Source organism: Uloborus diversus, chromosome 3 (assembly GCF_026930045.1).
Source record: "Uloborus diversus isolate 005 chromosome 3, Udiv.v.3.1, whole genome shotgun sequence".
NCBI classification, from domain to species: domain Eukaryota; kingdom Metazoa; phylum Arthropoda; class Arachnida; order Araneae; family Uloboridae; genus Uloborus; species Uloborus diversus.
Genome location: NC_072733.1, coordinates 53,769,978 through 53,787,787, shown reverse-complemented (window position 1 = coordinate 53,787,787; position 17,810 = coordinate 53,769,978). Strand labels below are relative to the sequence as shown.

The 17,810-nt window shown below is 33.8% G+C and overlaps 1 protein-coding gene across 3 annotated transcripts in view; it reads left to right on the top strand.

The window, feature by feature from the left end:
* Nucleotides 1-17,810, top strand: part of LOC129219352 (dnaJ homolog subfamily C member 4-like) — a 149,968-nt gene that overhangs the window by 67,354 nt on the left and 64,804 nt on the right. For 2 of the 3 annotated variants that reach the window (XM_054853724.1, XM_054853721.1), the window contains one exon: nt 16,233-16,378. The exons of the other annotated variant lie outside the window; for it this stretch is intronic. In XM_054853724.1, the coding sequence (XP_054709699.1) occupies nt 16,233-16,287 (55 nt within the window). In that variant the 3' untranslated portion in view covers nt 16,288-16,378. Of the gene's footprint in view, nt 1-16,232; nt 16,379-17,810 lie in introns of those variants that run through there. 3 annotated transcript variants of the gene reach the window in all.

The following is a 17,810-nucleotide window of genomic DNA, read 5'->3' as shown; positions in this document are numbered from 1 at the left end:
CACCCCACCTCATTAGCCCTTTCATTGATGATAGTCGATAACCATTTCACGGCCATATGTGTACAGGGGACAGGGACCAGTACAGGGACACTACTTGGGACGGGACGGCAAAAGCAGTTTGCGGAACGGAAACAGCTGTTTTTCATTCGAAGATGCAAAGAGAGAGGAATTTTTCCCGAGAGTGAAGCCGAAGGCTGAAGGGTCGGGATTGTTTCCTGGAATTCTTTTCAGTAATTTTTGCTTTAGGGTAACTGAGGATTATACCACACCTACCACTTCCTTTTTTGTGGCTTTATGTATAAAAGGGATTCGCGCGTTGAAATTTGTAGGCACTGGCAATCTATTTATTTTTTCTCCAGCTTCGAGGCAACAGGACTGAAGAATGATGGAGTCTTTGTAACACGTTTTAGCTGTAATTAAAAATCCTTTTAAAGTTATAATGAAATTGAAATTCATTTTGATGATTCAAACAAAGGATTTTGAAGAGCAAGTTTGGTTCGTAAAAAAATTTACTTATTTCTAAAACTTTTACTTTAGTTATCCATTACCGCTTTTAATTTGTAAAAATGTTTTGGAGACTTTTGTTATTTATACTATCATTTCCAGGGCCGGATTTACATTTTAGTTGAAAGCTATTGCTTATAATGAAAAGTTGTGTGAGTTGTCGTTCCTAAAAAAAGTGGAAATACTTGAAAAAAATCAATTTCATTTTCAAATGCTTGAAATGATGCAAAAATATGGCTACAAGCCTTGAATTTTGAAATTTCTAACAAATTGGAGTTGATAAGGGGGAGGAGTGCCAAGTGGAAAAATATGTTAAATTCAGTGTGTGCTTCAATGTATGTTCGTCAAAGTATGCTTCAATTTTATTTCTTACTAAGAGTATAAATTATGAATTGTTCAAATGGGCAGTATGTTACTCTCTTGCTACCTATTTTCTAAGTGTGTACCCTATTTCTTTTAAAGCAATTTGTAGATGGGTTGCAGGGGTGATTAAAAACTAGCTGTATCGAAAGTCCATGAGCGCAAGTAACAATGCATTATACTTTATCCTCCCTCGCTCTTTCTCTCTGTCGAGTGCCTCATCGATGTGTCGACCTTTAAAAAAATTTTACTGTGTATTATCTCAACTTGCAAGAGTACATAATTTGAAAAAGTTTTGTTTGCCTACTTTTCCACCGAATATTTTTGATTCCAATCTTCCTTTATATGGCTTCAAACTGCAGAATTTTACTATATATTTTTTTCCAAAATTCCCTCTGGGGGAACCCCCAGAACCCCTAAATTGGGAGCCCTGCATCATTCTCTCGATGCTATTCCCCTTCTTAAGGGAAATCCAAAAAAGCAGGCAAACACACATTAAAAAAACACACACAAAAAAAGAAAGAAAAAAAAAAGAAAGGAAGGAAGAAAGAAAATAATGCATAACTTTATGGTGTCTCAGGGGAAAAGACAAATATAGCGCAAAAAAGTAATAATAGTCATTAATAAAAAAAAACACTTTAGCATTTCCTCTTTCGCCACCGACAAAGTGGTCCGGATTACAAAAAGGGCCCCATACCTGAAATAACTTAAGGCCCCGTTAAGTCTAAATCCGGCCCTGATCATAAATGTTTTAGAAATAGTAACAAAACTGGCTTTATATGCTAGTCTATGTAATTATTCTTCATTCCCTTTTTAATATGGGATCTTCCAAACCACTCCTCTTGTTAATATTACCAAAGATCGTCTACAAACTGCGTTTAAAAAAAAAAACTTGTAAAAGTTTCCATAGGAGGGTGCCCCCACCTCTCTTTTCGCCAGCATCGTTCAAGATTGACCGATTTTGATAAATAAGGTGTCATTCGTTTCGTAATTAAGACCCGGGTAGTCTTTATTTTTGCAGACTTCAGCAATAGGAAAATTTGATTTAGCCTTATACATCCTGATTTTAACCAATTTCATTCCTTTCTCTTTTTAGCACGGGTTTTAAATAAATATAACAAAAACTGTAACCATTCTACAGAAAAAACATCATTTGGTAAAGAACAATTTAGATGTTATGATTATTACTATATTCTTATTAAGTAAGAGCAATCTTTCATAATCTAAGTTGTCTGCAAGTTTTATGTAGTAACGCTAATTTAATTTATCTTTCATGTGTTTCAAACTAAGATGCTTGCTTGCAGGTATATAGTGCTAAAGCTATTGTATTATTCGTTTTTACCCGACTACGGCAAAGTCAAAAGAAAGGGTTATGATTTTAGCAGTCTATGTATGTTTGTATTTACGGTTGTTTCACCGCAGCGCCAAAACTATTCATCTTATTTTGATAAATAAGGTGTCATTCGTTTTTAAATTGTAACCCGGCTAACATAGGCTACATTTGACACTTACAGTCCTGAATCTTTTAAAAATATCTTCGAACGATACGAAAATCAACCACGAAAGTTGGATGACTACACTGAAAAAAGGCAGAAGTTACTGGCTATTTCAGTGGAACGTTTCGGGATTTCGCAGGTTTTCATCCACTTCCTGAGAAAATCGAGGATATTTGTCAAACAGTTTCCTGAATTGCCAAAACCTACACGAATGCCCACTTTTCACTGCTGTGAAGAATATTTTTTCGCTACCAGTTTAAAGACTGACTGAGCTTGTTTATTAAGTGTGTCGGCTTTACCACGATTACTTTCTGTCTAGACTGACTAATGTATCGGTAAGAGCGAATTAGTCAAGGATCGCTTCAGCTTTGCTAGGAGTATGCTTAGTTCTCTTACTTGCAGTTCTGTCGTGTCTGCTTTAATGCTTCTGGAGCTCTGTTGGTGGAACGGCGAGGTTCTAATTAATTATTTAAAACCCACCTACCACATTCTTCTCGAAGGTTCCCGAGACATGGCTGGCTTTAACAGAGGAGATTTTCCAATTCTTTAAAAAGTTTCAAGGACCGTTTCAGAAAGGTTACGGACTTTTGGCGGAACATTTTTCTGTTTTTCATCCGGCTACGGCGAAGCCAAAAGGAAGGGTTATAATTTCAGCAGTCTACGTATGTTTTTGTATTTACGTATTATCCACCATAGTGCCTAAACTATTCATCCGATTTTGATAAATAAGGTGTCAATCGATTCCCTATTATAGCCCGAGTAACATAGGCTATATTTTAACCGACTTCAAATGTAGCATGAGATGATTTATTTGCTTTAAAAAAAATTAGCAGTCTTTGTATTTGTGTATGTTCTACTGTAGCACCTAAACTATTTATCCGACTTTCATGAATAAAGTGTCAATTGATTCATTATTACGACCCAAGTAACGTACGCTATCAATCGACTTCAACAATAGGAGGAGTTGATTTTACCTTGTAAAACTCGATTTTAAAGGATTTTTTTAGCGTGGGTTTTAAATAAATTTATTAATAACCCGACTAAGGAAAAAAAGGGTAAGAAACAAGTTTGGTGTTGATTACTATTATAGTCTTATTAAGTAAAATCAATCTTTTATTGTTTAAATTTTCTATCAGCTTCATGTAATAGCAATAAATTAAGTTTACCATTCTTGTATATCAAACTAAAATGCTTACCGTAAATTACTCACGCTATTATTTTTTGTCCATCTTAGATTAAAACGGAAAATATTTAAATAAAATAAAAGATTAAAAAACTGAATCCCGACTACGGCAAAAAAACCTAAAAGATAAGAAACAAGGTAGGTGCTGTTTAATATCATCGTCCTATTGAGTAAAACCAGTAATCTGATAGGTTAGATATTCCTATTTATTTAGTTCTATTGAAATCCTCTGTCACTTTCACATTAATAACATTATAATTCAATTCAAATACCGTAGTCGTGCGGTATAGTAGAACTGTAGTTGAGAACGCACGACAACGGCATTTGAATTGAATTATAATGTTATTAATGTGAAAGTGACAGAGGATTTCAATAGAGCTGAATAAATAGGAATATCTATCCTATCAAGTTACTAGTTTTACTCCATAGGACGATGATATTAAACAGCACCTACCTTGTTTCTTATCTTTTAGGTTGTTTTTTTTGCCGTAGTCGGGTTTCAGTTTTTTAATCTTTTATTTTTTTGAGCTACAATTTCCGAGAGAGTGCTCCAAACCTCTTCTCCTCTACCATTATCAAAGACAAGTAGAATGCATCTTTAAGACTGCAAATTAGAAAAATTTCTTGTTGCGGGCCCTAGAATCACTCCTCCACGTGAGCGCATTGAACTCCGTTTTTAGCACTACAATTGCAGAAAAAAATCCGCCGGACAACCCCCGAATCACCCTCCTCTGAACATTATTGGACATAATGTTTGCGTTTTGAACGTTTCAATTTCGAAAAACGGGCGTGGGGAGGGAGTCGCACCCGAGCGCATAATATGACGAAAGACAGTTAGAATGCATTTCTAAGATTAAAAATAAAAAAAAATTTCCTGGGATATGGACCCTCAAATTTCTCCTCACTCTAACATCATCAAAAAGATCGTCTAAAACTGTACTCTTAGAGCTACAAGTTCGAAAAATAGACAGGTGAGCGACACCGAACCTCTTCAATCCTAACATTACCAAAGATCGTCTAAAATTCGTCTTCAAAACTAAAAATTTCGAAAAATTTACGGGGGAGAAACCCCCGGACCCCCTTTACTTCGGAGTTAATACTATGCTTAAGGTTTGTTCATATCGGCTTCCTTTTAAATCAGAAATCCTATACAGCCGCCGCAGAACAAACAGTACTTACAGAAATACCACTTTGAGGCGACGATTTTGCATACATTTGTTGAGAAAAAAAAGGCTGTAACCTTCTCAATAATTTTTACTCTTATGATAAACTTATGTCGCCTAGTAAAAATTCTTTAAAAAATGTTCTGCTGTGAGCAATAAGATGCTTTACTGTGTGTCTGTAAATTCATCGGTTGACCGATAAGATAACTTTATTGCATAACTGTCCAGGACCTTCTAAGGCGCTAACAGCTGCCTGTAATAATAGTTTGTAGGGGGACAATGAACACGTAAAGGCAGGGCCACCTCCAGGGGTGGCGTAGAACCGTGGCTGCCAATTTTAATTTAGGGATGAACAAAGTAAAAAAAGAAAACCTTCTCAGTATTTAAAAAAATTTAAATAGAAGTAACAAAATACCAAGTGGAATTCCCGTGACAAAAAAATTTTCTCAACAAAATTTTGAAAGAAAATGCAACCCTTGAATATTAAACCTTTAAATATTATTTAGGAACATTCACGGTTCTTTATTATAATTTACCTAACTAAAGGCAGCTAAAATTTTTCGAGACATTCTGACAAATAAAAAAAAAAAAAAAAAATCAAGCAAAAAAAGTATTCAGTACATTGTAAAAAACCTATGACAAATTTTAATTTAATGCAATGAATGAATAGCTAGATAATAATGGAGGTTTCATAGGGGGCGCTGAAGCATGTTTTAAATAGAAAAAGAGTTAAAATGCAGTAAGGGAGATTTAAAACATTGTAACGTAATGAATACTAAGTGTTTGAATGTATAAAACGAAAGTAAAATAAAACTTTATTAAGATATTCTAGCTGGAGGATATTTAAAGTAAAATAAAGTTGGAAGAAGATCTGGTGTCCCTGAAAAGTACCACATCAGTCCAAAATGTTAAAAAATATTTTGACGAATCTCAATCTCTTTATTTTCAAACACCAGGTTGGAAATTGAAAATTTCACTATGAAAAAAATCCAAAGAACTAAAATGATCTCGGAAAAGATATACTGGGGGGAGGGTTTCCCATAACATTTGTATGAATAATTTAATAAAAAGATAGGGACTTAGCAAAGAATGCGGAAGGGAGAGACATCCTCTAGCCTCACCCTTCATTTTACACCTCCAAGGTAGATTAGAAACGTGCTTAAAACTTTTATTTTGAAAGAGTGCAGGGGAAGTTTCTAAATCGGAACCCAGTCCCATCTCATATCGCCTATCGTTATCAAAGATGGCCTACAATTCGTATTTAGGACTTCAAATTCGAAAAGCTTCCAGGAGAGTGATCACCTAAATCCCCCCCTGCAGAAGTGCCTCCACCCCATCTTTAAGGATCATTTAAAATTTCGTTTTTAGGACTACAATTAAGAAATTTTTCAGAGGTCATCGAATCTCTCCTCCCTCTTGTATCACCAAAGGTGGTGTGAAATTTCTTTTTTAGGGCTTCAATCCCGAAAAGATTTCTGAGAAAAGTCCCTGAACCCTTGGTAACATCAGCGAATATCATCTACAACTGCGTTTTAGAATTCAAATTTCGAAAAATTACGGAATGAAAGTCCCCGAACAGCTTCACCCACTAACATTACAAAAACTGCGTTTTAAAAGCTAACTTAGAAAATTTTTTGTTCCCAACACGCTCGTCAGCATCACTAAAGGTCCTCTCAAATTTCGTTTTATGGGTTTCAATTCCAAAATATGTCCCGAAAATTCCTCCCCCTCACGTCATTGAAAGTCGATGAAATAACGTTTTTTAAGCTTCAGTTTCCCAGAATTGTCAGTCCCCTTTACGTTATCAAAGAAAACCTACAATCCCTTTCTTTAGATTTCAATTACCAAAAAATTCCTGGAGAGCACCTTCGAGCCTCTTCTCTCCCAAACATTACCTAAGATCACCTAGAATGCATTTTTAAGACAACTAATTGAAAAAAATTCCCGGAGGGGAGGGGGGGGACACCGGATCTTTGCTCTCATTAACATTGTCAAAGATGATTTAAAGACGTTCATCAAAATTATACGTTCTCTTTTCACGCGGTTCCTCATCAATCGTTATTGCACATAAGACCTTCAGATACTGACTTTAGGGGAGGGGGCAATTTATAGGTAGCAAACTTTTTGAAGAACTTCAATTTCAAAAAACATAGCCCTCCCCCCCAAACATCGTCAATTGTCACCTAAATTGGCGCTTTGGGAACTTCAATTGAGAAATTTTTCCCAGAAAGAATTCCTGAACACCCTTCTTCCCCCTAGTGTTACAAAACAATGCTTACGCATACGTTTTAGAAATCTGATTTTGAAAAAGTTCTGGAGAAATTCTCCAAATACCCCCTCCCGCAAACATCGCCCAAGATCATTTAAAAAGTCTAACAATGCGTTTTTGAAGCTGTAATTTTGAAAATTTTCCGGGGGAGTACCCCCGAACCCCCTCCCACCATCATTAGCTAGAATATTAATTTTTACTATGCAGGTGTTCGTATTATTGATTCTTTTTCTCCACATTCGTAAACGCAGTTCTCCTAATTTGAATACTCAAATTCTAATGGTGACTCCCTACTAAAACTAGAAGATGTATCCGCTAAATCTTTTATATCTGAAAAAAAACTTAAGGACGGTGGGAGCGTCTCCTCTTCAAGGAGCAAGTCTTAAGGGGACCGGCTGGTCTGTAAATGCCAGGGCCGGTTCATGTTGCCCCATCCGTCACTGTGTGCACTTGTGTGGTCGACAAATAAGCATAACCCCAGCTAGTAAAATACTATTTTGATTTTTACTCGTTAGTGTAATAAAAGTGGAAATGGTGCTCAATGTGCGTCCAGAAGTTTTTTTCAAAAACAAACACTTATGAGTACAAATGTGACTTTGTATTGCAATATTTTCACTTTGTCTCAATTTTAATTTGTTTTAGTTTTGGCTTCCTATGTATTTTTCCCACTTTTGATGTGGTTTTTATTGATGATGCAATTTCATAAACGTGTCGACAGCCAGAAGCTACTGTATTTTTAAACTGAGAATTTCCATAGGTTTTTCCATGTAATGTTCTAAATAATTTAAAAAAAATGTTTGAAACGTGCATCTTGACTGCTCATCGTTAGGTAATTTTAATGTGCAATACAGATTCCCGGGTGATATCTAAATAATATATTATGGTTTCTTTTTCTTTTTAGATTTTGAAGAATTAACACTCGATTAGAATTTACGAATATCAGACTTAACGTTCAAATCCAAAACGCCCATGACATTCAGAATTAATTCTAAAAATAAAATTGCCGATTCTAGCTGAAACTGCCGACTGACCCTGTGACCTCATTCTTATTCGGCAAAACTTGTCTGATGATTCGGCAAGTTTTGATACATTATTGCATTTTTTTTTTTTTTTAATTTTAATTCCTGAATTTTCCTTCTCATGTGTGCATTGCATACCCATATTTTATCATTCGGCAAATTGAGAATTTCCCAAAAATTTAAGTTCGGGGCGTCACTGGATCAATGTCGGCAAAATCAAATTTTGTTCAAGTGAATGTCGGTAAATTGTGAATGCGGTGCAATTAGCAGCTGCGAGTTGATTATGTCTTTCAGAAGAACAGTCTTCAGTATAATCACAGGATACACTAGACATTCCTATACAAACTATACTAGTATATACATGTTTTTTATTTTTCTTTCTTCATTAAAAGGTGAAAATGTACGCATGGTCAACATTACTTTCTACTCAAATATTTTGAATCTAGAATCAATTGAAAAGGCAAAAATGCCGACTCCCTAGATGAACTTTCTGAGGGGATCGATGCTTATTGTGTCGGCAAAATGAGATGTCGCAAAGTAAACAATCAGCATAGTGAGCAGATGAAAAAAAATGTTTGTGTCTGCAATATGAATTCATCAGAATGAGCATGAAGTGCAATCAAACACGGTATACCCACACGAACTCTTCATGTTTTCTTCCATCCGGTCAATGCTTATTATTAATTATAAATATGCGTACATTGTATTATACATATCTCAAAAAATCAAACACTTCGTGAATGCTGAAACTAATGAGTCAAGAATGCCGACTCTTGTGAATTTGATGATTAGGCACTGTGCAATGCCGTATTTACACACTCGGTAAAAGATGCACGCTCAAGGGAACAGTCAAGGGAACAGTCGGCGAGAGAATGCTGAATGACCGTGTTTGCTGTACGTAGTGTGAGCAAAATGTAAATAAAGATCCTATTCATTATTTTCTCTTGCGCAAAGTACCGAAAAGGTTAGATTTGTAACTTTGGAATATGAAAATGCTAAAAAAAAATCAATCAATAAAAGCTTTGAAAATTCGAAACATTGAAAATGCCGACTTAAAAAACTGATTTTGCCGACTGGAGGAAATCTCTGGGAGGGTGAGACACCCCCCTCACCCCCCCCTATGGCGACGGTCCTGCATATGCTTCATGTTATATACCTTTAAGGCCATTTTTACGTCCAATTATATTTTCATTTCTATTTTCTCAAGCCGAAATCTTCTATTAATTTTAAAAGGGTTTTTAAAAATTGTGTTGTACAAATTCTATCCTGAATTTTTATTTAAAGAGTAATTTGTGTTTGTCCATACCCGGGGGCAACCTCCCCGGAATCCCCCTCCCTTCAATCCCACATCATGGAGTGAATACTGTACTCAAGATTAGGTTTATATTATAGTACTTTGACTGAAAATTGTATGAATTTCATGTTTACATAGACTATTAAAACTTTTTTTTTTGTTTGTATTTGTGTGTGTCAGTGTTGGGCATTAATCAATTATTTTTTCAATTGCCTAGTTAATTGATTAAAAAAGTAATTGCAATTAAATTAATTGCAATTAATTTAATTGCAATTAAATTAATTGCAATTAAACTATTAATTGCACTTTGCAATTAATTTAATTGAATTAATGTACGTTAATCGTTTTTCACAATTAAAATAATTGCAATTGATTTTTTTAATTGTTTTATGAAACAATTAAAAGTAACAATTAACTTTATGTATCAATAGGTACAGTGCAGCGTACAGAGTCCCAAGTATTATTCAATTTCATATTTTCGTTCAGTGCTGATTGCTCGCTCGCCGCGTGAACTAGTCTCGTTTTGGCAAGCTTTTTCCACACGTAAATGTTTGTGTTTTAATTAAGTGTTTTAAATTTGTAAAAATCGTTGTTTTAGTTTAACCCGTAACAGAAGAGGTGAGAAAGAAGGACATATCATGGGACGTGAGGTCACAGAGACCGCTCTGTTTTACATTTTTTTTTAAATCATGTAATTAAAATACATTTCTGTAACTTCTGTCAGATGTTTTTTGGAGTTTTATTAGTACGGAAAAAAAATTTTAATTTTTAATTGAATTATACCTTTTCTGAGGAAATTTTGCTGGAGCCATAAGATTTTTTCAGAAAAGTCATATGCTGCAGTAAATAATTTATTGCTCGCAATAAAGCCGAACCTATTGTATATTAACTATTTTATTTTAGGTATTTAATGTATACAAAACATTTTAATTCTAGAAAACTGATATTATCGTCGCCTGTCCTGTCTAGTGTTCAAAGGAGTCTGACTGCGACTGGGAAGCCCCCGGTTTGAATCTCGGCTTGGGCATGGATGTACTTTCTCTCTCTTGTCCTTGTCCTTTCTTTGTGTGAATGTGTTTCTGTGCTGTAAATGGTTGCCTACCCTATAAACGGGTCCTTATGGCATGTATGCAGGGCCCGATTAACCTTTGAAATTAGGGGTAGCTCGGTCTCATTTCGCCCCCCCCCCCCCCCAGTTGTTGTACAGCAATTCTCGCCGAATAATGGCAGTAAGAAATTGAATCAAATTTAACACTTCACAAAAGAAACTAAGTGGCATAAATATACATTGAAACAGAGTTGAACCAAATCCCACATTTGAAAATTTAACTTGTGACCACATTTTATTAAATGTGTCTTTAAATGTATGAAATTAAATATATATCTTTGTTAATTATATAATTCTTCCAAAGATTTTTATTTGGCAAGCTCTGATGTTAGCAATCTCTTTAAAACTGTTGTTAAACGCAGAAGCTGGTATTGTTAAGCATATATTTTCAGTCATGTTAGGGCCTCTGAAAATTCCTTTTACGTAATTAGGCTCTGCATGTGTGTACTGTGGAAGTCGGACTTTGAAAAAGTGAAGCAGCGCATCCAAAATTGCCACCTTAACTGGCTCACGGCAACAACAATTGATTATATCACATTAAGAGAAATTTTTGACAGCATCTTAACTTGTAGTGTATAGCGTCGTATTTCCGAAAAACATTCGGCCTAAATGTCCTTAGAACATTCATTGCGTAATTTTTGTGCGAACTTTTCGAACTCTCAACCTCATCTAGAAAATTTTGCATCTATTCCGCATCCCAACGTTAAAAGCCATGTTTACCACTGCCGGAAATTGTAGCACTGAAGGGAATGGGGAGGTGAGGTCTCACAGTCTAAAGAATACAATTGAAATTTAAACTAGAAGCTCTTACAAAAAGATGCTGATTATAAGCAAGGGAGGTGTTCAAGGTCACAAAAGAAAAAGCTATTGGGAGAAACCATTCAATCGGGCTGAAAATGAAATAGGGGTGGTAGGATAAGCTTTTGAGCGGTGTGTGAGACCGCATGTGTCTTCTCCCCTGTTGCGGGTTAAAGTTATAAAATAAAATGGCGTCGATAAACGAAATGGACGAAGGCAGTAACATGTCAGTGACTTTTCGGGTTTCGGACAATAATGAGTCATTAGAAATAACTTTGCCAGTGCCACCAAGTCCACCAACCGACACCGTCGAGTCTTCATCGTCTTCGCCTGAGCGACTTCTCCTACTTGATGGAACATTTTTTAAATTCTTGCCCGAAGAGTCTACTGGTAATAAAATCGCAGCGCTTTGTATGAAATGTCCAAGAGATGTATTAACTAAAGTTAAAGGTTATCATAATTGCACGTCGAACTTTTTGAATCACCTGAAGCGAAAACATGGGCAAGAATGCATCGAAGAGTACAAAACATATTCAAAAAAACAGAGAAGTGAGGTACGGGAAAAAAATGATACTATTGTTAAAATAAAAACTGGAAAAACTAATAAGTCAAATGAGAATACAACTACACAAGAACAATTCGATGAAAATATTTTGAAATATTTTATACATTCTATGATTCCATTACGTGCAGTGGAAGATCCAAATTTTTCTAAAATGTTTATGAACTTGAAAATATCAGAAATGGGGTTAACTGTAATGAGTCGACGTACACTAGGACGTCGTATAGGAAAACACTACGAAATGCAAGTAGCTAAGATAAAGTCGGAACTACAGGAAGTTCCCTATGTGTGCACAACAATAGATATTTGGTCCAGTAAAAAAAGAAATTTCATCGGAGTTGCAGCACACTGGATCACAAATGATCTACGCAGAGTTTCTGTGGCGTTAGCTTGTCAATGATTCAAAGGTGTCCACAGCTACGATCAACTATCAGATATAATTAAAGAAATTAACGGTGATTTCTGCCTCAATACGAATAAAATTGTTGCATCGGTGACTGGTAATGGCAGTAATTTTGTAAAGGTTTTCAAAATATTCGGTGTCAAATTGACCAATATGAATATTACAGATGAAGTTGTGCTAGACTCTCAGCCGACAGAAGCCTTTTCTGAATCAGATGTTGAAGATGAAGAATTATCAAATTTAGAAGATTCTGAGCATAATTATTTCCTTCCTGCTCATTTACGATGCTGTGTACATACGTTAAGCCTTTGCGCAACTACGGACGCGAACAAACTTTTAAGCGAGCAAGACACACCCTTGCCAGACAGACATTAAAATTAACAAAACAATTGAAAACTGTAGTAAACTACAATTACAATTAAGAATTAATTAATTGTTAACTGTAGATTAACAATTGATCAATTGTAATTGTGAAAAATTACAATTAACAATTGATCAATTGTAATTGTGAAAAATTACAATTAGCAATTAATTAATTGTTAATTGTAGTAAACCACAATTAGCAATTAATTAATTGTTAACTGCAGTAAACTACAATTAACAATTAATTAATTGTTAATTGTAATTTTTCACAATTACAATTGATCAATTGTTAATTGTAATTTTTCACAGTTACAATTGATCAATTGTTAATTGTAATTTTTCACAATTACAATTGATCAATTGTTAATCTTTAATTGTCCATGCAATTAAAATTTGCCCAACTCTGGTGTGTGTGTGTGTGGGGGGGGGGTGACACCACAAATTACCACCCTGCTTATCACTCATGATAGGTACACTGCTGATAACGCTTCATACTTTTGCTTCCATGTGTTAAAATCGATTGATTTATTTAGTATTTATTAACGCAGTTGTAATTTATGTGAAAACTAGAGAGCAAAAAAAAAAAAAAAAAAAAAAATAAGATAAGTTTATTTTTGTAATTTTATGATGTTTTAGAATTGAATTCAGAGTAATTTCTGTAGATTTTTATTTTGTGATCATGCATATTTTATACGTTAGGTACAGTAAATCCGGTTGGCTTTGCCCTCTGGGGAGACTTTGCCTAATTTTAATTCAAAGTTTCTCCTCTTAAAAAGTAGTACATCAAGATTCCGCTTCAAAACACTAATATAGTGAGTGCAATATCATCTCTAAACAAGGAAGCGACAGAATGATTCTTTAAGTTATTCGTCAAACAGTTTGTTTCATCGTAAGGTTATATAAGGAAATTTTAGTGTGCTGCAAATTACATCTGTGCTGTCCACGTGTTGAGTCAGTAAGTACTGCCTGTTATATTTTCCCGTTGCTCTAATAATAAGGAAGAGTTAGATTTTTCAGGGGTTTTTTTTTTTGCTAAAACCATACAATAGAATCCATGTCAATTCAACAAGGGCTGTAACAAGATGGTGACAGATTTTATTGAATTTAATATACGTTAAAATTCATAAAAAATTAAGAAATATGTATATATTTTTTTTGTTTTGCCTAAAAAAATTCCTGGGCCAAGATACAGGCCGCCAAAGATGGCAGTCCTGTCACGATTTCTCACTTTTAAATTACATTATCTCAAGAACGGTAGAATATATTTTGTTGCAGTTTGTTTTATATAAAAGGATATTTTTCTTGTTTAAAAACATATGCAAAATTTTGAAATATGTGCTTTAGTTTTTTTTCCACAGTCTTTTGAAAGAAAAGTTAAAAATAACGTTTTTGATTTTTCTCAAATATGTCAATTTCAAAAATTTTCATTTTTTTACAGTTTGTTAGTACCACTGAGCACTACGTTCCCTGAAAAGGAGAGCTTTCCCTTTTTCGTTTAACAGATTTTAGAGGCATCTGAAAAAATGAGAGTTTTTAAGAAACTCTTTACGTAACTGCAGACCTGAAAATTCAAAACAAAATTTTGCAAGAAGTGGCCAGAAAACACTTTTAATTAAGTTATGTAGCGGAAATTTCATTTTGAGTCTGCTTTATCCAGGAGTTTTATTTTTTATGAAAACTAGAACGCCGTCTCCAGTCGATTCACTGTATTTTCCCACGCAACTTTTCAGTGTAGCACCAAAAGAATCGTTAAGCATAATGCCATCTTGTTCTCACTAAATTTCATATCCTGAATAAAATGGCGATTAAAAATGAAAGTTTCAATATATGACTGAATTGAAAGTGGTTTCTGGCCACTTGCTGCGGAATTTTTTTTTTTTTTTTTTGAATTTTCAGATGTGCCTTTACATAAAAGCTCATTAAAAACCCTTATTTTTTCATATGCCTATAAAATCTGTTAAACGAAAAAGTGGAAGCTATCCTTTGCAGGGAATGTAGTGCTCAGTGGTACTAATAAACTGTAAAAAAATGAAATTTTTTGAAATTGACATATTCGAGAAAAATCAGAAACATTACTATTTTTTTTTCAAAAGACTGGAAAAAAAAAAACTAAAGCACATAATTCAAAATGTTGCATATGTTTTTTAACAAGAAAAAATATTCTTTAAAACAAACAGCAACAAAATATGTTCTACGTTCCTGAGATAACGTACTTTGAAGATTTTGACAAAAATCCCAAGTGAGAAATCATGACAGGACCGCCATCTTTAGCGGCCTGTATCTCAGCCCAGTAATTTTTCTGGGCAAAACAAAAAAAAAAAAAGAATTTAATTTTTTATGAATTTTAACATACGTTATATTAAAAAAAAATCAGAGATCATCATGTTACAGACCGTGCTGAATTGACATGGATTCTGCCATACATATTATGTATAATCCTTGTGGGCAATATCACCCTGGCTTTTACAAAATATTTGGGGTCACTTTGTCCACCTGATCCATACAAAAAAAAAAGGATCCTTACTTGAAAATGTATGAATGAATAATGACTACTATTAATATATGTATGTATTATTATTTGTTTCAAACAATCTTAGCAAATTGTCATGCACATATAAAGGAAAACTGGGGCACCGCCAATATTGATGGTGAGACATATATGTGGTTTTGTTGAACTGAGGTTGTCGATTAGGCAAGGCTATCTATTTGTCTGAAAAGCATTGGATTCTCCAAGTAGCTTTGGGAAGTATCAAGATAAAAGCATTAAACACCGTGGGGGGAAAACACACCTGTCAGTGCCAGAGGAAAGTGAAATAATCAAACAAATGTTGGTTTGTGCTGATTGGGGCATACCTCTGTCATCAATGGATCCACGGCTCATTGCTAAAGATTACTTGTCTTGAGTTGGCAGAGTGTGCGTGAAGTTCAAAAATAATCTTCTTGGGGAAGATTTAGTTTAAGTCATTTTTGAATTGTCTTAAAAAACAGCTCTCACAGAGTAAATGTCAAAATACATCCTGATCAAGAGACAAGTGGTGATCCTGAATTTTCTTCTAATTTTAATCATCAGCATGACTTCTTCCCATTTTTCCATTTTGATATTTATATTTATTTCTTGCATTCCTTTGTGCAATAAATATATTTTATTAATAGACAGTGTGGTTTTATTTGCTCCTGATAAAGTTGACTTTTTCCAACAAAATATTTTATGGTGTTTTCCTATGAAAAGTATAAGTGGGCAATGTCACCCCTTTTAGCATGTTCTTACCCACCTAGTTTTTTAATTCAAAAAAATGTATCAGTGAATCAAAAATAAAATGCACGAGCGATCTTGATTCCTTCTACCTTCCCCTAAACCACAAAATTATTATTCCAATATTCTTGCAGCAAGTACAGAAAAGTTGACTAAAATTTAAAACTGGGCAATGTCACCCCTGTTTACGGTGCTCATATTTTATAAAATGAAGAATTTTCAGATGAGTTTGTCAAATGTTTAGAATATAAAAATACTCATTGCTTATTATAGTTAATGTGTTCATTTTTTATTTATTTAAATTATATTTTAATTCATTTATCTTCTGTATTCTAAAAGACAGAGAAAAAATTCTCAATGCCTATTGGCAGTCATCTCATCTCATTTCATATATGTATGTTATTATTTATCTAACATTAACATGCTCATTTTTATAACTGCACTTTTCTCTATGTAGAGAGCAGAGCAGGCAAGAACAGCTGGAAAAATTAAAGAAAAAATGGTCTTTATAGCTACAAAATATTGCCTCTGTTACTGTGTTAGTATTTAATACTGTGACGTATTTAATATTCAAATTAATAAATTGAAACTTTATTCATGTGATTTGCTTTTAATCTTTTCACCACAATACTTGTTTTCTATTCTACTAATATGTTTCACATCTTCCTAAAAAAAAATTCTTTACTTTTTAATACATAGTTAATTTATGCAAATTACTGTGTGCATTGCAATTGCTACTTACTAGCATTGAATTGAAAATATTTAGTGTCACTGGCTGTATGCTACACATAGCACAATACAGCAAGCACATTTAGAATATTTTTGTTTGTCCTTAAAAATAAAAAAAGTTCATATTGGGTGACTCCTGGTTTTATAAAGTTTTTTTTTTTTTTTTATTTCCCCCAAAATAGGGAATTATATATGAACTGTATTTTTTTTGAAGGTGCGTTATTTGGATGCAGAACTTTCAAGGTTTTTTTTTTTTTGCTTCTATTCAGGTGTCTCTTTAAAGAAAGAACCAGTGGAAATGCACCCAAGAACCCAAATAGTATTCTTTATGAACAAATTTAGCCTACTGTGGTTGATACTCACAAAAAAAAAAAAAAAAAATGAAACTATCATCTTGAGTTACTTGAACATGGTGCTATTGATTTTTGTTTTAAAGCACAACTTAATTTTTATGTTACTTTCGTATTATAAATATTTATTTCATTTTGAATGTTTTTGATAGTGGATCTTCTTTTTTTCTTTTTTATAGGAGATGGATTTCTTATGTTTTTGCCTTTGTAACACAATTTAAATCTCTATTATAAGCTTAAAAATCTGATTCACACTTTTCCTTTATAAACATATTTTAATAGAGTTTTATGTAAACTCTGTAAGCAAGCACTTTCAACTCATTGTATGGTAAAAGATATCATTGACTGAAAGATTTCTTAAAACTCCGTACCTCTTTGCTTATGTATATACACGTGTATATGTGTGTAGGTTATGGATAATTCTGTTGCAAAGTACATTTTCTTGTCACGGGCTCTTAGTAATCGTAAAAAAAGCGTTTTCAATGAACTTTTATTATTATTTTTTTGTCACACAAAGAACAAAATAACGGGCATTTAACCACTTTGCAGTTCTTGATGAAATCTCATCCATTTCACATGTAATTCTGGGACTGTTCAACCGAAAGGGAGATAACAGTGCTAAACAATACTTTTTTATATGGAGGTGGAATAAAAAATTTCAATATTATAATCTTTTTTTTTTCTTTTGAGGAAATTTGATTAACGGCACTTTTTTTTTAAAGGAACATATTAATCCAGGAAAAAACTAATCGGAAACTTTTTCAGGTGCGCTTATAGTTTGAGTTTCAAAAACACACGTATCGTCTTTTCCCTTTTAAATTTGAATTGAATCATACACTTTTTTTAAAAATAGATTTTCATGTACAGTAGAGAACCAATTATCCAGGAAGAATTTGGGACCATCACTATCCCGGATATCTGAATTTCTCGGTTTTCTGGATCGCTAAAAAGCGCTA